The 22,696-nt window shown below is 39.2% G+C and overlaps 1 protein-coding gene and 1 long non-coding RNA gene across 3 annotated transcripts in view; one reads left to right on the plus strand and one right to left on the minus strand.

Moving 5' to 3' along the window:
- ERBIN (erbb2 interacting protein) overlaps nt 1-22,696 on the plus strand; it is a 105,255-nt gene that overhangs the window by 70,527 nt on the left and 12,032 nt on the right. The window contains exons 17-23 of one of the 2 annotated variants that reach the window (XM_044446796.1): nt 516-674; nt 1,839-2,018; nt 4,906-5,020; nt 7,741-7,924; nt 8,995-10,522; nt 17,335-17,478; nt 22,444-22,575. In XM_044446796.1, the coding sequence (XP_044302731.1) occupies nt 516-674; nt 1,839-2,018; nt 4,906-5,020; nt 7,741-7,924; nt 8,995-10,522; nt 17,335-17,478; nt 22,444-22,575 (2,442 nt within the window). The remainder of the gene's footprint in view (nt 1-515; nt 675-1,838; nt 2,019-4,905; nt 5,021-7,740; nt 7,925-8,994; nt 10,523-17,334; nt 17,479-22,443; nt 22,576-22,696) is intronic. The other variant, XM_044446797.1, reaches the window with a different exon arrangement.
- LOC123031605 overlaps nt 1-22,696 on the minus strand; it is a 48,347-nt gene that overhangs the window by 20,353 nt on the left and 5,298 nt on the right. Inside the window, exon 3 of the long non-coding RNA XR_006416333.1 lies at nt 8,233-8,431. This is a non-coding gene — a long non-coding RNA (uncharacterized LOC123031605). The remainder of the gene's footprint in view (nt 1-8,232; nt 8,432-22,696) is intronic.

Genomic DNA, 22,696 nt, shown 5'->3' on the forward strand with positions numbered 1-22,696 from the left:
GCGCATATATGCCCTCCTGCCCCTTGAGATCAGCAACAGATGCCCTTCTCTGGGAACCGTCTGTGAATGATATTAGGAGGGTGAGTACCTGGAGGAGGGCTTTCTCTGCGGTGGCGCCCCATATATGGAATGTACTCCCCAGAGAGGTCCGCCTGGCGCTGTCGTTATTTGTTTTTTGGCACCAGGCTAAGACCTTTTTATTTAAAACTTATTTTAATTGTTAAATTATTTGGATTAATAAGATTTTAAATTTTTAGCCGAGAATGCACCGGGGGTTTTTAAACAATTTTTTTTAATTGTTACATTGTTGTTATTTATGTATTTATGTATCCTTTGTGAGCCGCCCCGAGGCTTTGTTGCGATGGGGGTGGCATAGAAATGTTTTAAATAAATACAAATAAAATATAATGTAATGTTTCTTTCACTCTCATGGTTAATGTCACTATGATGGTCACAATTTGTAGCACATAACACTTTATAATGTGACTTCTAAAAACTAGTTTCTTTTTACTTAGGAGGGTAATCTGAAGAGGTATCCAACTCCGTATCCTGATGAACTGAAGAATATGGTCAAAACAGTTCAAACAATAGTACACAGATTAAAAGATGAAGAAAACCCAGAAGAAGCTAGCAAAGAATCAAAGCAAGAAGGCCTGCAAATGTCAGTGAAAGATGTAAGTGTAAAAGTTAGATTCAGTATTCTGATATTTTTGTGAAATACTATTAATTGAACCATGGCAATTTTCATTTATGGCCATAAAAGATTGGGAAGAGAACTTACACATATGAATTATATCATCTGCATTCTACAAAGCAGTGATCCAGTAAGGGAGCAGAGCTGAGTAAGAGTTACCAATATGACTGTGTTGTCCAATATTTAGAATATAGCTTGAGTGATACAGTAGTTTGTCCGATGTTTAGCAGGGGAACATACCTACTTCCAGCATCTTTTTTTACCTCTATTGATCTTTGCAGAAAAAAAACCTCAAAACAACTTCAGGCTTCAATGTCTTGCCTCTGCTTCACCATGCCATTTATAGTTGATTATTAGATGATAAAAGTGTCAAAACAGTAATTTATTCATATATAGAAATATTGGCTAATGCACTGGATCCGAAAGTGAGAAAATTCCCACATAGCTATAATCTGGTTAGGTCTTTCAGCCATACTTCCTTGTTGTGAGGCTGATATGTTGCACTGAGCAGCAAAATATGAATGTAATCTGGAGAAGTGGTAGGAAACAAATAGAACAAACAATTGAACCCAGCTGGCAGCAATGTAGCAAGAAACCTATTTGCAACCAATCTGTTTTGCTAATTTTGCTTTTCTGTTTTAAAAGAGCTTTTGATCAAATTATGAACATATTTTAAGCAATAGGTCAGTGTTGTCAAATTTTCTCCGGGACAAATGAAACTGTAAAGGTGTGGCAGAGTAGATGACAAAATCCAGTGGTGCAGTTAAGTAATTTAGATTCTAGACATTAATGCACATGCACATATGCGCACACAGTCAGTTACATTAAAATGTGCTGAGAGAGTCCTCCTGTTTCATTCTGCTTTCCCAAAGTCTTGCCCTGACAGCAGCACCGTGCATGGGATTAATTGTATAGGGACGCCTATATAGTTTCAAAATGTAATACCGATGTTGCTGCTATGCTGGAATTGCCAGTGCTTGAACAAGTGACTGTATCTACATGCTGCTCACATCTATGCTTTCACAGATGGTGGACCAGCATCTACAGCGTGCTGTACATTATCCTCAACAGATAAATGAGCTTTGCCGCCTCGTCTTTGGGAATGTTTTCTCTTACAATGTTAACACCTTTGCTTCTGTCATAGTCTTCTGAGGTAACTCCAGCAAGGAGCAAAGTGGAAAGTGAGCAGAATGCAATGGGAAACTGTGTGCAGAAGTCTAATGAGCCAGATGCTGAAAATAGCACCAGAAACTTACAGATGAATACCCATGTTAAAGCCTTGGAGAGCAGAAAGCCAGTTGCTAATCATGAAGATACTCTTGAGGTATTTCATATTGTCCAAGTGTCTCCCATTCAAATAAAAATTATGAAAACGAATATAGAGTGCAATAATTAGAATATATTTTAAACTCAGTTTTCAAAACTAATAGCCTGTTATCCTGTGCAGGAAGAGTAAGGCCCATTGAACTCAGTGGGGCTTATTTCTTGAGATGACATTTCTGTTCAAATCTAGTTACAACTGCCACTAAAGTCTGCCCCTTGAATAGCTAAAGTTTTAAAATCAGACTAAATCCTGAAATGAGTAAGGTTTGCATAATGTAACTACTTGTAGTGTTTGATCACAAAATTATATCCATTATTATGCATACCAGATTATGTATGATCAAATCATGGATGAAGAAGCTCTTATTATGAACTGTTCCAGCCTTTAAAAATTGTGTCTGGAGATTTGAGGGTAGGCTAATAGGACAATCGCCAAACCTGCAGATGAGAGGTGCACAGTCAGAGAGTGACGCAGTCGGTAATTGTCTGGGCAATGTTCCCCTTAACTGGCTAGCTTTCCTTCCCACTCCATGCTTCCCCCTACTTGTAATCTCACTAATTGCCCCTCCATTGCCAACTTGGCCTCATAAGCTGTACTTCAGGCACATGATTGGGTCAGAAATGGGAACCAAAGCCCCACTCCAAAAACTCTAAACTCCAGTCAGCTGGATATTGCAGGGTTCACCCCTGCATCCAACCAAAGTGGCTCCCAGAGGGGTGATCTTGCAATTTTGGGCTGATTCTGCCAGGGGCATCAGGCCCAAGAAATAGCAGCTTGTCCTGGAAATAAAACACAGAGCTTGCATGCTGTGGGATGCAGCGGGCAGAGGGAGGCTCTCAGCTCTTGCTGGTGATACCAACATCTTCCTCAGGAGTGACAGTAGTTAAACAACAGCAGACAGTACTGCAGCAAAGGCTCAACAGAATGTCCCAGATGCCTTGTCTGTTGAACATCTGTTGCATCCACTGCATGTCCGTGTTTACTTACTTGTACTATTGTTTGTTTACTTGTCCGGATCCATGTAGCTTTAAACAGTCGAGGCTGAAATGAACATGACAAATTCATCCATTTAAGTGTCAACATGGTTTAAGATAAGGTGGCTTTTCCCTGAAGCATTGAGTCAGGTACACATTCAGGACATGGACAGGTTTTCAGTGAACAGAGTCTTCCTTGTTGGCTTCATTGTGTGGGCATTACTAGTAGAAGAATAGCAAATTGATTGGGAAGCAGATGTTTTTCACCCCAGTTAAGTTTCTGCCTATCAGTATATCAGAGACACTGATGTAATTAATTGTCAGGTCTGCTGAAGCAACAGCATTGGGGAATCTTTACTCTCACACAAGCTCACTCTCCAACCATGCTGAAGTTGATGTACATTAGTGATCCTGATCCACATGAACAGTGACATAATTTAAAAACAAACAAACAAACAAAGCAGAATAGGTTGTGTTTAAATTTTACTGTAAACTGCTTCAAGAAGTTGCTTATACCTGGAAAGTGGTATCTAATTTTTGAAAATGAGAACAAAATAATTTGTTGGATTTGTTCATTGCAAGGCAGACTTCCAGTATTTCGCTTCCTGATAGCAGCATTTCAGTTTTTGACTTGCAGTGAGCAACCTTTACCAGACTACAGATTCAAAAAGAGAGCATTCAAGATTCACTAGGGCTTTCTGCACATATTTGCCTGGTTCAGATGTAATGCTAAGCCATAGTTTACTTTTGTGTGTATGAACCTGTTCACCAATTGCCTCTCCCTCCTTCTCTGACTCAGCTACAAGGAGATCAGATATATTTGCTTCTATTGTTAAGTAACCATAACCTGTTCTTATGAAGGTACCCAGAAAAGCGGCGATTCAAACCTACTGCAAACTATGGTTTCTTATCCTGATTTGTTTCCCTGAACTGTCACTAAGACTGATAACTGTTTTTCTTAATTCTGGATCACACAGTGTGATCAGGTTTCCACAATCAGATCGATCCATGGTGGCTTAAATAAAATACTGTGGTTATTCTGAAAACCAATACAGGCACAGTCCAGATAGCTGGTCATGTGCAAACCCAGTGAGAGTGGGTTGTTGGCATGATTAACAAACTTCTCACAATTTATCCACACCAAGTTAACCCATGCCACAGAGTTCACACAAGGGGTTTGGTTTCCCAAAAGGGTGCCATGTGTCAGTCGGATTGTTCAAACCAGACCCATAACAAGTGGCAGTTTTCAGAAATGGAAACAAATGTCTAAACCCTCTATGTTAGATGAGAGGGTTTGATTTAGAGGTAATGAAGTTTGGCTTCTTCCAATTCTTGTAAATAAATTCGTTTTATTTTACAAATAAGAAAATGAACTTGAAATACAAAACCTAAAATTTGCAACATGTACGGACAATGCATTAAGAAGCTTACATGTGTCTAAGGAACTATTTGGATGAGGGAGCTAGTTCGCATAAGCAAAATAGGCTACTTCTTTGACAGGAGTCAAAAATCTTGTCTTTGGATGAAAAAAAAAGCAGAAGTAAAGGCACCATGGCTTATTCAAGTCATGGTGCATGCAGAGCGTGATTTCTATAATCACTGCCTGAGCATAGCCTGTTTTTCACCTATGCTTTGTTTCTTTCTTCAACAGCATGGCTTGCTAAAGGGGAGAGATAATCCTACAACAGGCTAGAGGTAATTGAAAGATTGCTTCCCTCTCTTAACAAACTGTGCCACCCAGGTTTAGATGACAAGAAAAGCCATGCTTCGGCAGTAATTATGGAAATTATGCTTGGCATATGTGGCAGTTTTTAAAAGCCACAATAGTTTATTTTGATTATGTGAACCAAATCAAGATTAATTTTGGCACACTGCTTATAATGTAAACCACATATTTCTCTCTCCTTTGACAGGAGTCAGAAGAACTGTCTTCTGATGAAGAAATGAAAATAGCAGAAATGAGACCACCTCTCATAGAAACCTCCATTAACCAACCAAAAGTAGTAGCTCTGGGGAATAGCAAAAAAGGTAGGCTGTCTTTCAGTAGGAAGCTTCCAAAAAGAACTCATTTGTTCTGATATATCCAATTTACAGCAGGCTATTAAACTGCTTATACCTTTTGATTTACATAAAACCTGGTTGAAAATATCTGGGTATAACCTTTTGAAATTGTACAGCAACAGTATTCATGGGCTGGTGGACATGGTCTTAAGTTAACTGAGCATATTTTCACATGCTTGATCAGTAGACATAAAAATGTGTGCCTTGCTCACCTTTTTTTTTAATGCATATGAGGAAAAACCCATAGGATTTCAACAAGGGAACTTCTCAACCTTTGGTGCTTTAATAAACAGCTGATTGATGTTTTCACTGCATTGTTTTACTTCCTGCATACCTCCTAAATGCACATGGATGAACCTTTCTAGTAAAATTATACTGATACTCTAAAATATACTCATAACATATTTATTTAAAATATGTTATATAGTATTTAATCTAAACATGTTCAAACAATGTACTAGATTAAAACCATGATATGAAAATCAAAATATCCAAATATAACTAAAACATACTAAAATATAACCAAGCACCATCAGAAAACAAATAAGCAAATATCAAAATGATGAACATTATAGATCATCCGAAGTTGATTTAACACATGTCTGAACTGCATCAGACTTACTGTATATTTTGTGGGAAAGGTATTCATGGCAGTAGGTGCCACCATAGAAAATGTGATCAGGCTCATCCTGAAGATGGTGAACCTGGACCCAGAGAAGGCCACCAATTATAGACCAATGGCTAACATCCCATTCTTGGGCAAGCTGTTTGAGTGGGTGGTGGCTGGACAACTCCAAGCTCTCTTGGAAGAAACTGACCAACTGGACCCATTCCAGTCTAGTTTCAGGCCTGGCTATGGGACTGAAACTGCCTTGGTCTCCCTGTATGATGACCTGTACAGGGAGAGGAACAGGGGGAGTGCATCCCTGTTGGTTCCCCTGGACCTCTCAGCGGATTTCAATACTATCAACCATGGTATCATTCTGGATAGGCTGTCTTGAGTTGAGGGTTGGAGGCACAGCTTTGCAATGGTTCCACTCCTACTTGGCTGGCCAATTCCAGGAGGTGGTGCTGGGGGATTGTAGCTCTGTGCCATGGCAGCTTTGCCATGGATTTCCTCAGGGTTCCATTCTATCCCCCATGCTGTTTAACATCTACATGAAACCGCTGAGAGAGGTCATCTAGGGTGTGAAGTCATCAGTATGCTGATGACACCCAGCCCAACCTCTCTTTCACATCTAATCCAGGTGAGGCAGTGTCTGGCTGGTGTGATGGTTTGGGAGAGGGCCAATAAATTGAGGCTTAATACAGAAAGATGGAGGTTCTGTTGGTAGGCATTTCAGCCTTCCTGGTAAGTGATTTTAGCCCTGTTCTGGATGGGGCTGCACTCCCCCTAAAAGACAGGGTGCATAGGTTGGGAGTGCTCCTCAACCCAGAGCTGGAGTTCCAGGTGGCTGCTGTTATGAGGAGTGCTTTCCTTCAGCTTCGGTTGATTCATCAACTATGCCCTTACTTTGGATGAGCAGAGCCTACCAACAGTGACCCATGTTCCGGTAACTTCCCGATTGGAGTATTGTAATGCACGCTACGTGGGGCTGCCCTTGAAGATAGTCCAGATACTTCATTTGGTTCAGAACAGAGAAGCCAGGATGTTAACAGGGACTGGCACATAGCAGAAATAACGCCCATCCTTTACCATCTACACTGGCTACCAATTGAAGTCTGGGCCAGTTTAAGGTGTTGGTGATGACTTATAAAGCCCTAAACGGCTTAGGACCTGGATATCTGAAGGAGCATCTCCTTCCCTATGTGCCTGCCTGCCCCTTAAGATCTGAGTTGGAGGTCTTCTTTGGGAGCCCTCCTTGAAGGGAGATTAGGAGGGTGGCTACCTGGAGAAGGGCCTTCTCTGTGGTGGCACCCTGGTTATGGAATATGCTCCCCATGTTTGCCTGGCGCTGACACTCTATTCTTTTTGGTGCCAGGCCAAAACCTTTTTATTTTTGTAGTATTTTAAAGTTTAGATTGTTATTTTAATTGGGCTTTTATTGTACAGAATGGATGGTGTGCTTTACTTTGTTTTATTATAAGACTGTCCCAAGACTATTTGGTAGTAGATGGTAACAAAAAGTTTTAAATAAATAAATATTTCTGCCAAGGCACATGATTCTTAATGCCCTACCCACATACACACTTAATCCCACACAAGTACTCCTTTGTTCCTCTTATGCTAAACTCACCACATTTAGTTACATCATAAAATAATTTACAGTCATTGTTACTTTATTCACTGACCTTTCTACTTCAATCATCCAAGGGGACAATTAATACTCGTAAAACACGAGGCAAGGCTACAACACTGCATAGTTTTCACAGGATGAGTTACAGAGCCAGGCAAGAAACACAGGCACATCACCCCCATCCCAGCTCTGAAATGGGCCCAAGTATCCCACACATAGCTATGCAATATGAGCCATGAAACCATGGAAGCATGCAACGTCATTTGACAACTATTGTTTTGGTGGGCAAGTCTTGAAGAAGCATAATTAAATTCCAATGCTAGATAAACAGAATTGCTTTTAACTAGTAGAAACCTCAAGTAAAACTAGTCAGGACTGAACATTTTAGCTTCAGAACTATCTTCTTGTTAAATATATTCAGTATACTATCATAAAGCAAACTCTTTTCAGATGACAGTAAAGACATAGATTCATTGTCGGATGATCCCACCCACAACAGCAATCAGAATAACAGCAATTGTTCCTCTCCATCTCGAATGTCTGATTCGGTTTCTCTAAATACTGACAGTAGCCATGAAGCATCACTGTGCTCTCCGGAAAAAGAAACTAACATGCCTGTCAATTCCAAAATCAGGTTTGAGACATACTATTCAATAAAATGTTTTGGAAAATTGACTAAATGTTTTATTTTCTGTTTTTGTGCTGATTTCTTGAATAACTTTTTAAAATGTTGACATGTATTTTAGAAATTAAATTTCAGTCATACTGTTTCCCATAAAATTATAAAAAATTAAGATCAGTTGTTAGCTCCAGTTGTTTGGCCACACTTCTTATGGTGTGATTTGTTCTTTTATCCTGATATGGGATTACATGTAAGAGAAGCCCAGTAGTCTCATTCCATGGTGAAGGAAGAAGATGAGGGAAGGAACTGCTTTTACTTACCCATAATGATTTCACCAGAATTCCAGATTATGGTAGAGGATGGAGACAACTGTAGTCATCATCAACTGGTTCTGCCTCTGTTGACTTGCCATCAAAAACAAAGAACAGTTGACTCTTGTTCTCATCCCTACTTCCTCACTGCTATGGACAAGGGAGGGCTGCTGTCCCATTTTGTCAGAATAGTTGTAATTGATGATAGCTAAATCAATAGCATGAATAGAGAGAGGAAATTTTTATAGCACTGGAGTGTTTTGCTTTTCATATTGGCTTTTTGTTTTTGTATCTTAAATTTTATCAAAATTTTAAATGCCCAAAGAGCTTCAACTATTGAGCAATATAAAAATGAAATGAATAAATGCATGACCAGATGACATGGACCAGTTTAGGTAATTTAAATGGCAACAGCTTCATTCATATTACTACCAAAAGTTGTGTGTGCTTTGAAGATAATTTCTGTATTGTAATAATGACCTCATTGATAACTATAGCCTATATAGTTTAGATTTTGGTAAGGTCGCTATACACACACACACATGCACACAGAGGGTTGAATCCAGACATAGAGGATGTCCATTTAAAGTAATAATCAACCTGTCGCTTTGTTTTCAATGGATCTACTCTGGCTCTACCCACTGTGTCTAAAGATGCATTTATTTAGATTGCATAAAATATAAATGATGAGACTTGATACTGATGGTAGTCATGACGTTAATCAGTAATGTTCTTTTTCTATTCAATTTAACAATTACACTTTTCTTTCAGGCAAGATGAAAATTCTAATAGTCTTTTACAAAATGGAGGCGACCTAAATGTCACAGCAGAAGAAAAACTGGATACTCAAGATAAAGTTACAAACTTCACTGAATTCAGATTAAATATTGAAGAGAGATTAGCTTTGATAGAGAAGGGTGTTGAGCTTAATAGTGCTATTGATGAGTCTCATAAATTACACCAAATTAACATGAATATCTCCAAATTGAATGATGAGGAAGTAATAAAACCAAATGTAGTAGAAGAAATAAAAACACTGGACATATCAGTTAAGGGCTTTTTAAACAATAACGTGAAAGAAGAAATTGGGCACATGGAAAATGGAAATAAATATTCTAATATGTGTCCTATGAATAATGTCAATGGACATTCTGAGGAAGTGCCTCACTCCACGGGAAAATCAGAGCTAAAGAGAAGTGCTACCATAGAAACAGATTCTTCTTCGGAAATGTGTCTTTCAAAGAGCACTGAAGATTTATCTCCACAGAGGAGTGGGCCAGTTGTGAAATCGCATAGCATAACTAACATGGAGACAGGTGCTCTGAAAACCTATGATATTATCAATGACAATGGATCCCAAGAGCCAAATTCACTAGTAAAATCAGCAGCTGTGGCTTCAGATGGAAAAAATATAGTCCGGAGCAAGTCAGCTACTCTCCTGTATGACCAGCCATTACAAGTATATCCAGGCTGTTCATCATCATCTGATTTACTATCTACAAAAACAGTGTTCAAGTTTGATTCAAATCATAATCCAGAAGGTATGAATGTAATAAGAGGACAAGGAACTAATGCCTCACAACCATTCAGTACTCCTCAGTATAATATCCAATATAGCAGCAGTATGGCAGCCAAAGAATCCTTATGGCCCCTGAAACAAAACACGCTAGTTGAACAAAGTTGCTTGCCTCAGCGTTTGCCAAGGTCAGATACTACAGATAGCTGCAACTCTGTGAAGCATTCTGCCAACATGAATTTCTCTAACCATAACAATGTTAGAGCAAGTGCTGCATATACTATGCATCAGAGGATGGGTGGAAGACATATGGAAATGTGGGCTGCTCCACCAAATGACAGACTTGTTTCTGCAGCTGCCCGAAATACTCTTCAGCGGCAGAGCAGTAGCTCTTCCACTGCTTCAATGAACATTGGTGATTCTGGACCTCAACGGCGTCCTCAGATTCCTGAGGGGGATTATTTAACATACAGGGATTTGCACTCAATGGGAAGAGTCCCACCAATAATGTCAGGGCCACAAAGACCTCTTTCTGCAAGAACCTATAGTGTGGATGGGCCAAATGTACCTCGACCACAGAGTGCTCGCCCTTCAGCAAATGAAATACCAGAGAGAACTATGTCAGTTAGTGATTTCAATTACTCAAGGACTAGTCCTACTAAAAGAACAAACCCAAGAGTTAACTCTGAACACTCTCTGTTAGATGCTCCAGGAAAAAGCAAAGTCCCTCATGACTGGAGGGAACAAGTGCTGCGACACATTGAGGCCAAAAAGTTAGAAAAGGTAAGTATCTGTACGAGCTCTCTTTCAACTTGCCATCTTCTTCTTGATTAAACCTATAAAAGCCTAGAATTTAAGGAATGCATGTTCTCCAGTCATGATAGTGTGCTTTGAAATTTCAGTAATTTCTCTACATGCATAAGCACATGTTCCTAGGATGCAAGAGAAACTATTTTTTCCAGTATCCAGCTACACACAGTAACAGTTCCTATGTGACATCCAGTTTTGTTTAGAAGAGTGAACTCCTAAAGGATCTAGGAAGTTTGTTTGCCATGAAGTTTAGTAAATGGAAAGTGGAAAGGGGAGGTACTTCATACGGTGCTAGAGTAGCACTGGTTACTGCTTTGGCATTGCTGGGCCGTGCACCACTTCAATCACATTGCAATAGCTGGCTGATTGGTGTCCTGTGAAAGCAGTATGGGAAAAGAACTTCCTAAATTAGTGCCATGCCTGGAGGTGATAGCACCACTGTTGGAGCTCTTCATATTATTTAGCACAGATGTTACTGAAGAAGCAGTTGTGTTCTTTCAGGAAAACACAGATCAGTCCTTCCTTGACATTTAGTCAAGCTAACACTTTTATCTGCCAACCAAGTGATGTTCAGTTTGCAGTGGTATCAAGCTTCAGACCTATAGGAAAAATCCAGCCCTGTGGGGATACCCAAATAGTCATATGTTGGCTCCATGTCCCATCCCCTTGCCAGTATTAAGAAATATTTTTGGGTTTTGCAAATTCTCTCCTCACAGTTCTGAAAGGTTGAAATGCTTCTCCTAAGGCTTAACTACTGGCAGTAATAACTTTAGGCTAAAATATGCTGGTATTTTGTCTTTGTCTTCAGCCTTGCTTATCATTGGAATGTAGCCCCCAAGGCCTTATCTTAAAGTGGAGTTTACCCTTGGTCTGATAACTCTAGCTCTATCAATATCTTTGTTATGCTGGTTCACATGAAATCATTTCATCAAGCCTCTACTTTGTTCCCAGGTAGTCTGTACTTAATTTGGTTGGTGAGAGATAGCAAAGCCCCTGTGTGCATTTAAAAAAAAAACCCATTCACAAATTGGGTCTGCATCAAAATCAAATTTCATGAGCGAGTTTTGCTCTCTTGCAGTATCTCTCCTCTCCCAGGCACCACACACACATGGAGAGGGAGGGTTTACTGTAGCAAATTTTACTTTTAGACTTGTCTGTTATCCTACTGGAGATGTTAGAAGGCTTTGATATTAGTTAGCATGTTTAAGTAAAGGATGTTCTTTTTTCACTTAACTTATTCTGCATTGTTAATATCAAATCTTATGTTGAATTACTAGTACTTTTGAAATATTAGTGTGTTGCGTGATTTACACATTACTTGCTGCTTGTGTTGAGTGTTGCATGCAAGAACTGCACAGGAGGTAATATCAGGACAGACTTGTAGATAGTTTATTTTGTGAGTTTGTTTCCCCTCAAAATGAAGTCTACTCCATAGATATCTCCCTTGTTGTTCTGGAGCAGTTTTATGTAGAGTATTTTGTAAATAAATGTATGCATACCTTTAAAAATAGTAACTAAGAATTACTTCTACTGTAAACTATTATACAACTACAATAACTTGGAATTCCAAATGAATGTCTGTGCAACAGAAATTTAAGAGGTTATTGTAATACCTCTTACATAATTGCTATCATAGTAATATTTTATGCAACAAATAGTAAGATATTGTTATATTTGAACAAGGAACTTACACAGTGATATGGAAAACAGGGAATAGCAAGTATTTCCACTATGTATCTAATTAGATATCTTCAAGTATCTATTCAGTGTCATGTCTGCAGATTTGACTTGCCTTACTCCAGTTTGCATTGAGCAATTAATTACATTACTATTTTGTTTTCAGCTGGCTGTTAAGGATAGAATAGAATGAGACAGATGTAGAATTGGAAGGGGTCCATAAGGTCAACAAGTCCAACCCCTATCCCACTTCCACCTGTGGTCACCCATCCAGCTGCAGGCCCACCACTTTCTAGCTTAGAAAGGGTGACTTGACATGTTAGCTTTTAATGTATGTGGGTAAAATCAGCTTGCACTGTAAAATTCAGTTTTTAATTCATTTAAAGAGGAACAAAAAGGTCTTAAATTTCTGAATTAGCCTTACTTACATCTCACATTTCCCAAGAGGCAAAAGTGGGGATCAAAGACACATTGCTAGCTGTATTTGCTTCTCAACTGGAAGAGGAATAAATTGACTGAGAAGTTACCTTGAGATAGCAACTCAGTTGGAAGCCAGCTTCATTCAGCCTTTACTATTCCTGAGTGAAAAATATAAATGCCAACCGAAGTCAGTTGAGCAGATGGATCAGCTAATATGATAATTCATTGAATTCACTATCTAGTTGCATGGTAGTGTATGAATGTTTGTGAAGAGAGAATTTCAGGGTCTAAGTCTGTACCTTATCAAAGTTTGTATTCATATATAACTCTAAAGTGATATGGAAATGAGGTTGGGAAAGGCTTGGACTCTCATTTTCTCTTCTTCCCTTACTTCCAGTACAGTAGAAAATCAAGCATTTTCTTCCAGTTTCAACTAACTGTGACTTGCTGTTATGTCCACATCAGGACATATTGTGACTGATTTTAACCATGGTTTATCTGAATAAGCCAAGATCATTAAATCATTGTTTGAATTTCACTTGTCTAGATAAACCTGAGCACAGTTAGGTTTGGACAAACTGGAGTTAGTTGAGTTAGTCAAATTTAAGTTGTTTAAAAGTTAAAGCAAATGCTTCCTCATAGTTAATTCTTGTAGCACTAAACTGTATAATTATGTATAAATTGAAGATGTGCTAGTGTTACTGTTGAAAAAGCACACAGCATGCACATATTTTATACTGTTATACATCCATGTGAAGTAGTTTATTTTAATCACTCCAGAGAAACACACTGCAAATTTCTGGCATCAGTCATACTTCAGTTTTTGTATATGTTGTAGACAAATGCTATAGCTGCCCCTATTTTGTGGGGGAAATACAGCTAAAATACATTAGAACTAAAAGAAAATCATACAGTTAAAATAATGCTATAATATAACACATCCATGCATTCCACAACTGGGACCATTAGATACATGCCAAATCATTTGCTGTTTCAAGAAGCTCTGTCCCCCTTCCAAAAATGACTGTCATGGAGGTTCAAAACCCATCCAGTTTATTAGCACATACTCAATAAATGGTTCCCAAATATCTTCAAAATTATTCTTTTATATATATAGCCTTTTATCTTTTTATTATCACAAGTTAATCTATCATTAGCCATATTCCAAACTTTACTGTACCAATCACCCAATTGATAATTACGTTTTACTTTTCAATTCTTTACTATAATTAATCTGTTTTTAATATATTTTTATTAATACTTTAATATTTCATCTCAGTTGTTCTCTATCAAATATTGACTATAATGCAATTTCAGGATTTACTTCAATATTTAAATTCTTTATTTTACTGCTTTAAAAACCTCTTTCCAAAATGTAATTATATATTCACATTCCTGCCACATATGGAAATATGTATCCACTCTCCAACGACCTCTCCAACATAACATAGAATATTTGCTATCTGATTTTTTACTGGAGTTAAGTACTATTTCCATAATAGTTTATAAATTTTTTTCTTTATTCTTACTGACATACATTTTAATATCCTCTTATCCCCCTTATTTTTCCTTACTAGTATTCCTTCTTAAATCTGTTTTCCATGTTGCTTTAAGAGAATCATATTGATACTTGTCTTTTAATATCCTATGAATTTTACTTAGTATTCCTTTCATCTGTGTATTGTCTTGTTTTTCATTTTCTACTATCTTCAAATTACTAGTCTTGTTTCTTAAATAATACTTAATGCTTAGCTTAATGATAGTTTATAAAGCACCCATATTCTCACTTGTAATACAGGCAGCAAGTAAGGAACCGAGTTCCTTTCTTGAGAAAATGGAAATTCATCTTTAAGTTGAATTTGTATGAGTGGGATTACATACTGTCTGCCCTTCACATTAAAGTGGAAAAATCATGAATATCTCTACCCCCTTGCCCAAACTCACCACTGCTGCCTCTGCATCAAGGAAATACTGGGGAAATTTCCCTCTCTGGACAGGTGGGGCAGGAAGGCCTCCAAAATGGGGGCCTTCCCCCTCGCCCTTTTCAATTCCTCTCTTTCTGTAGTAATGCTTTGGAGGCTCTCCTTCGCTTCCCGTTCACTTCGCGCCTCTCAGTAGTGGTGATGGTTTTCCACATAATTTTTTTTTTTTAAATGGCTTTATGGCAATTTGTTTGTAAGCATCAGTTGTTTGTAAGTTGGACATTTGTAACTTTGGGGACCAGCTGTAGTTCTCTTTGAAAAAATCATTTAACAGGACCATTTTACATACAAAACCTTTATTTTTAGTACCAATAGTATGATATACACAGGTTTTTTTGGACTATAACTCTGGTTATTTTAAATGTGCCCCTGTAAAATTGAAATTGGTAAAGTTCACATCAGGATTAAAAAAAATTCTGCATGTGAAACTGGTAGAAAAGGCATTAAAATAATTTAGGCCTAAGTACTCAGATTAAGTTCAGAGTTTGCTTCACATGCAAGAACTTTATCATATTTTAATGTCATAAACCTCAGTAAGATTAACAGGTCCATAGCAATAAATTGAGGAACAGATGCTGTCATGCCCTAATCTTCATAACAAGAAACCATTTGCACCCAACCTGAAGAAGTAAACCTAACCTCCAGTATTCTGAACTGAAGTAGTAAATCAGACTGTACTGATGCCATTTTTAATAGTATTTTTATCCTGTGTATTGCATTCACTGAAAGTTAAAAAACAAGAACACTCTAGCATATCAAGAAATAACTTCTGTCCCAGTTCACTCAGTGGTTGTTTGCTTGCTGCAGATTTTTTTAATTATTTAAGGAAACTTCTAAATATATGATGCTTCCACTCCCTGTCTGAAATGATAAGCCTGTTCTACAGTGTCATGACCTTTCCACCTCAGTCTGCTTCATGAATAGAGTGAGTTAATTTTAATACTATGTTTTTAGGCTCCACCTAAAATACTGCAGTCATAGCAGAGTTACTGCACTCAATCTGCTTTCTATCCCATTTTGGCATGTCAGAAACCCCAGAACTAGAAAAATTCCCAATAAGTGTATATTCCAAAGCCAGTAAAGCCCCAAATCATACGAGGAGTCACAATAGACTGGAAAGCAGACTGCTTCTGTACCAGCCTGACATTTATTAAGAGCTTTAACAGAGGCAACAATGAGCCCTGAAGCACAATCTGTTAGGACCTAGAGGGACTCTTCAAGATCTACATCCAGGCTTTGAAAGGAAAAGGAAAGCCCATCTTGTCACTTCTTTAAAGGTATTTTACATCATTTTTAGGGAAGATTTTGGTTAGAAGTTGTTTTCATAGATCCACTGGGGATATTTTGATTATTCTTACCTTCTGCTGTTTTTATTTTTCCCCTATGGCATCTTTTTTCTTGCTTCACTGTTTTAATTTATTACCCTTCGCTGCCCTGAAGTCTTTTTGAAGTCTAACTCAGCATCCTTTTTCTCTTCTGAGAAACTGATGGATGCCAAGGATTCGATCCTATGGTCTGCATGCATAAGAAATGCAGGATTGTGAGTTCAGAGCCCTCTATCTATGCTATGTCCTGCTGGCAAAAGGAGAAGTGGGTTTGCCTTTGTTCTTCCACTTAAAAAAGATAAACCCCACCTTGTTAAGCTTCTGAGTCCATCTAGCTGATATCTTTCAGAGGGCAGGGAGGGGAGGACAATTGCCATACCTCACTGTGTATCTCAGCCTTTACCCTCTACCATCATGGCCCCTTTTCTCCAATTCCATTGATGGTAAGAAAAGCTTTCCATGGTGGGTGCAATGGGGTGGAGGAGGAGAAAGGGAAGATCCACAATCAAATCTTTCCTCTGCTCCTTGCTCTGTCGATTGGAACAGCAGAGCAGAGCTGATCCTAAGCATCCTGTAGTGCTCCAGGAACTGTCTATGGGTCATAGGATTGCTCTCTGAGAATATTAGCCTATTTTAGCCTATCATCTAATTATCCAGCAGCTGTTAAAGAAACTGTGATCACTTTTTAATATTTTGAGCAATAGACTGATTCACTTTTCAAGTGAGCAAAGATTGCAAAGATTATGCCTTTAATGTTTGTTTTATCTTTTGTTTTGGCCTTTATTCACAAAATCTTTGAATCTTGGAGGTTTGAATGAATATCACGATGTCAAATTTATCAATGGAATGTGATACCACTTTAAAAAACATAGATCTGCATTGCACTGTAGTGAAAGTTCTAAACTTTAAAATAATGTCCTGTATCATATTCTGTATTTGGAGTAAATATATTAAACTTTAGTTATCCTAAATTTGTTCTTGTGTTTGAAAGACCAAAAAAGAAAGAAGGAAAGCAGAAATATGATGAGATTATTCTTTTACTTAAAATATTTTTCTAGAAAGGTGTACTCATCCTATTTCTGTCAACATAACTGCCCATTGAGTATGTTGACAGTGATAAATATACCTCTTTTCCTTAGCCATATGCACATTTTCATGCAATTTAGGTGCACATTATGTCAGGCTGCATGTTTGGTTACACTAAGAGACCACATGTATGTCACTGAGAATTTTGAGTCACGATGGATGTTGCCCTTTGTGTGCATGATTTTTTTTCTTGCATGATATGCAATGTATATGTCTGTACCGACTCTATGTATAACATGTCCTGTGGTTTATGCATGCTGCACTAATCTCTGTTATCTGTCCCCTCTTTATTCAGAGCATGCTGTCTAGGTCCTTTAATTCCAGTTATGCTCCAGTTAGCAGCTTTCACTATGGCAGCTCTAGGGATCTGCATGGCAGCCAAGGCAATGTTGCCTTGAGTATTGCAGACAGAAGAAGTTCTGGTGTTCACATTGTTCGTGTGAGTACATGCATACAAAGATGATTGTTAGTTAAAAAAAAAATGGAAAGGGCATGTGATTTGTCTTTACACTTGTGTACTCTTGTAATTGTGTAATTCTATATTGTGGCTGATTCTACCTGTTATTGTAACGTAGTTCAATAATGGCAATTATTGAAACGTTTTCCCTTTGATAGTTCTGAGTTTTATGCTAAAGCATCAGAGGTGGCCAGTTCTGAAAGCAGAACATAAAGTATCATCTATATTTTAAAAGAGTAATTCTGTCTGTCTTACTCATGAGTCAGCTGATAGCCATATAAATATAAAGAAGAAATCTATCCCTAGATTAAGTTGGCAGGTGACTTTAGGTATTTTCCTCAGTTATGTAAACTATACCTTGAATTGAGCAATGCAGTTCTTGCTTCTTATCCTTCAAACATATCTGTCATTGGTCTAACTTGGTTGTATAATATAAGTTAAAATATAATAATATATATAATAAGTTAAATAAATTGGAGTAGTGATTTTTATATTTTTCCATTGGCTCACACTGATGTTTTAGCATCTTTAACACTACACCCCTTGTTATGTTTTTTCCTCTTACTTTAAATTTTGCAATTTGACCAGAAATCCTTTTAACAAGTGAAATTGATGGAATTATGTAAACAGCAATTTTAAACTGTTAATACATAGGTATTGGACAGGAACAGTATTCTTTCTGAGTTTCTTCTAACCCTAAATAATAATGGTATAACTCTTTGTAGTCGTAAATTAATTGTTTATTAGAGTGATCCATTTATCCCCCCTCATTTTTCTTGATTAATATTAACTTGTCTCATATTCCTTTGTGTCCAGGGATACGCTATCTGTTGACAATATCCCTACCCCATTGATCAGACAAGAAGCCCTGACTTCTTTTTGATGCTTTCCTTCTAGTAGTTAGTCTGTTTCCAAGTCACAATGCTTCTCTGTGTACAACACTGTAAAATATGACCCTCTTAGCAAAAAACCCAGTTTACATCAGTCATTTCTCACCTTAACAAGGCTTTGGCTCTTTGTATTGTCACACCTCACCCTTCTCATGTCTTTGCCACTAAGATTACTCACCTATCTTTATTCAAATCATTCCTTCTTTCAAATACTTCTGCTGGCTCCTTGCCCACTTCTATATCCTGTTCAGCCATTTTGGCTGTATTCTCCTGTATCTTCAATATTTGCATTGTGAACTTCACTTCTGGAAGTCCATCACTCAGCCAGTCAAAGCTGTGTTATTCAATTACATTTTTCTTTGCTTTTCACTGCTACCTCTTATGCCTCCCATGTGACCTTTGACTTCATCCCAGAGTGAAATGAAGTATAAGGACATGTAATTGAACTGAAACAGTCTTCCTTTGTTCCCATTATCTTCATCTTTTTTTTCTTTTTCCATACCCTTTGTTGCATTGCATAATACAAGATTTACACTGTAAGTTTCTTGGAAGAGGAATGCATCTTTTTATTTTAGCTAATGGTGCATGTACACTGATACTGCATCATCATTGTCACTTGTGCTATAGAGTTCACTGTGGGTCTGTGTTGAGGCATTTTGGAATATGTTTGCAGTGCAGTAAGAATGACTGCCCTGTCCCCCTCTGCCTTTCAATTTATGGGGGGAAGTAAGTAAAAGACATTATGCTCAGTTTGTATTCATACAAATAGTTAGCTTACTTTAGTTTACTTTAATCCTTTTAAAATATAGTAGTTTACTTTAATCCTTTTAAAACATAGGAAGCAGCATTGGGTAAACAACGTGAACCAAAAAGGAGGTTAAATCTAGCAAAATGAAGTTAATAAAGGTTATTGTATCATATTTGCACATTCATAAACAGGAACTGTTTTGTGAATAGATTTATTATGTAATCCTGGATCTTTCCAAAGTTTCAGTATTTTGCAAAAGCCAGGGTTATAATATTTATAGCCATCTTGGGATAATTCAGTTATATTATTTAATATACCTAAGCAATGTGTGTGACATTCTTCTTTGTGGTCTTTGTACATCACACGTATGGGCTTTGCACCTGCCTGGAAGGGTCTGTTATAGCTAAGTGTTCATTTGGGTGGAAGCCTGTCCCCTTCCTAACTGGGGATGGAGACATTCAATTCTCATTTCTTCCATTCAGCCTCTCAACAGCCCCCAGGGTCTACATGAAATGCATGGTGGTGATCAGCAGACGTCTTTGGCTCTAGGAATACCTTGATGACTGGCTGCTGGTGGCCCTATCTAGGACAGAATTGCAACATTCGGTCTACGCCACCTGCTAACTACTACAAACACTGGGACTATGCTTAAATCATGACAAATCTGTTCTTTCCCCTTTCCAGCCCACACTTTTCATAGGGTCTCACCTTGACTTGACTTCAGTGAAAGCTCCCCTCCCAGAATCCAGAGCAGCAGTGCTGTGCAACCTAGCAGCTGACCTCAGTGCAAGCGAGTACACCATGACTCATGATAATCAGAAACACCTCGGCCTCTGGCTGCCACAGTAGTGGTGGTCCACTTTGCCAGACTGCAGATGAGACCTCTATAGCTGTGAATGGTCCACAGCTACCATGCAGAAGACAAACCCCACAGCACCTTCCTGAACATCCTGCCCTCTGTTCAGAACAGCTTACTGTGGTGGACCACCCCACACAATCTTGCAGCAGGCATCAGCTTCCTTCCCCCAGAGCCTATGATTTCTGTCACTATAGATGTCTCCAACACAGGCTGTGCAGCACACAGCGGCAACCTGCAAACCCAGGGGATCACCGAGAAGCCAGCCACCATTACATTTTCCTATTGATGCTGGCTGTCCACAAGGCATTAATCTCCTTCCAGACCTCCCTGTGCAGTCAGCACATAGCGAGTGCTACAAAGAATAGTACCATAATGTATAATATCAACAAGCAGGGAAGCACATGGTACATACCGTTCACTAAACCTGTCATAACCATCTGGGACTGCTGCTTCATCAGAGACTTTATAATCACGGTGATCCACATGTCAGGCAAACAAAGTCCTGGCAGACACCCTCAGCTGTGAAAGTCTAGACCCAAATGAGTGGCAGCTGAAAGAGATGGTCCTCTGCAAGTGGGGGATGCCATTAGTGGATCTCTTTGCCACAGCCCACAAAACAACATGCTTCCCGTTCTGCTTCAGGGTGGGACAGGGAATTGGCTTCCTTGGTGATGCCTTCCTCCTCAAATGGAGTAGGACCCTGTTCCACATTTTTCCACCATTCCTGTGGATCGCTAGGCTGATCGCCAAAATCTAGAAGGATGGGACAGACCGCATCCTCATCTTTCACTGGTGGCTGAGGCAACCATGGTTTGCCCAGCTTCTTCAGCTCTCTGAGGGGAACTTTACTTGCCTCCCAGACTCTCAGGAGCTAGCCTCACAAGACTGGGACTGAGTCTTTCATCCAGATGTTGCAACCCTGTGTCTCACAGGCTGGAAAATTGTCTTCTAGAATGAGACATCCATGACAGGGGGAGTGCCCCTACTACCCAAAGTATTATTTCTACTAGACACACCCACAGGGAGATCCTAATCAGCAAACTGGAATGCTTTCACAGCCTTCATGCATCAGGAAGGATTTGACCCACAAAGGTCCACCATTGAACATCCACCACTTCTGGGATGGCCTTAGCTCCTCCTTAATTCATGTATACCTCTTGTCATTCAGTATTCAAGGGGACATCTGTCTTCACACACACCCTGCCACACATATTCCTGAGGGGACTCCACAACACTGCTTCTTCCACTCAACCCTACATAGCCTGTTGTGGAGGTTGTGTTATAGACCTTCACCAGGAAACCCTTTGAACACTTGGCTGCAACCAGTCTATGCTTCCTGTCCTGGAAGGTGGCCTCTCTAGTGACCATCACATTGGCCTGCCACACCAGTGAGCTCTGTGCCCTCCGGGTAGACCCACCATACCTAAACTTCCACAGGAACAAGGCAGTTCTTTGTCTGGACCCAATCTTGTGGTCCCAGGTCATCTCACTCTTCCACCCCAATCAGGACATCATTCCCTGACTTCTTCACCACATCCAGCCCAATAGAATATACCCTGCACCCACTCAGTGTCAGGAAAGCCCTTGCCTTCTGCAAATCCAGAATTGAGATGTTCCACCACTTGCCAAGACTGTTCATATGCTATGACAACCAGAAGAAAGCCGATCCTCTCCCCTCACAGAGACTATCCAAATGGATATCCAACACCATCAGTTTGGCATACAAGATGGCAGGCCTTCACCTCCCTACACGACCAAAGGCCACCCACTCCCCATGAGCATTGGCTACATCCATGGCCCTCCTTACCAGGATTCCCCTGCAAGACGTCTGAAAAGTGGCCATGTGGTCCATGCCCTCAACATTCATCAGACACTACTGGCTGAACATCCGTGTAAGGGCAGACTGCTCTTTTAGCAGGGCAGTCCTTTCCTCCATTCTACAGTGACAACAGCATCCCATATGTATGATGCATACAATCCATGAAGAAAAAAGGCAGGTTGCTCATCTGTAATTGTCATTCTTTGAGTGGTTATCTGTGCATTCACACAAGCCACCCTCTGGCCCCACTTGCTGCCATTCTTCCAACATTTGCCTCCTTACTTTCCATGGATACTTGGGGCTGGACTGGATCAGGGTCTTTTTTGCCTTCCCTCAGTCCTGAGATCCATGGCAGTCTACTTAGGAAATGAGGGGATAGGTGGTAGCCTCTCCCCACACTTCCTGGGAATAGGAAGGGGAGGGGCTTCTGCCAAAATGAGGCTTGGGCTATAGAAGTTTCCTGACAATAGGCTCTGCACAGGTGCAAAGTCATATGTATGAATGCACAGGTGACCATTTGAAGAACAACAGGTAAAGGTAAGCACTATGCTTTCATGAACAAAATCAGTAATTCTGGTATGTGTTACTTTGCAGTAGAAATGTTTATGTATTTTTGTTTATCATTTTGTAGCATCCCCAAACATCCACACCGGTAGATCAATGTCAAGAGGATATATTCATTTCAGGACAGCAGAACTATTCACCTGCCACACTTAGTCTCAAGGAAGTTGCTTCAGAAAGCATTAAAAAAATTCCTGTACAGGTAATAAGTTAGTTCCTTAACAATCTATAAATACGTGATTTGGATGCAAAGATCTGATTGAACATTATGTTAAACATTATGTTTAGTGTTGTGTGCAGACTCTTCAAGGTCACATGATTCT

This window comes from Varanus komodoensis, unplaced genomic scaffold, assembly GCF_004798865.1.
Source record: "Varanus komodoensis strain SLA01 unplaced genomic scaffold, ASM479886v1 scaffold5, whole genome shotgun sequence".
Classification (NCBI taxonomy): Eukaryota; Metazoa; Chordata; class Lepidosauria; order Squamata; family Varanidae; genus Varanus; species Varanus komodoensis.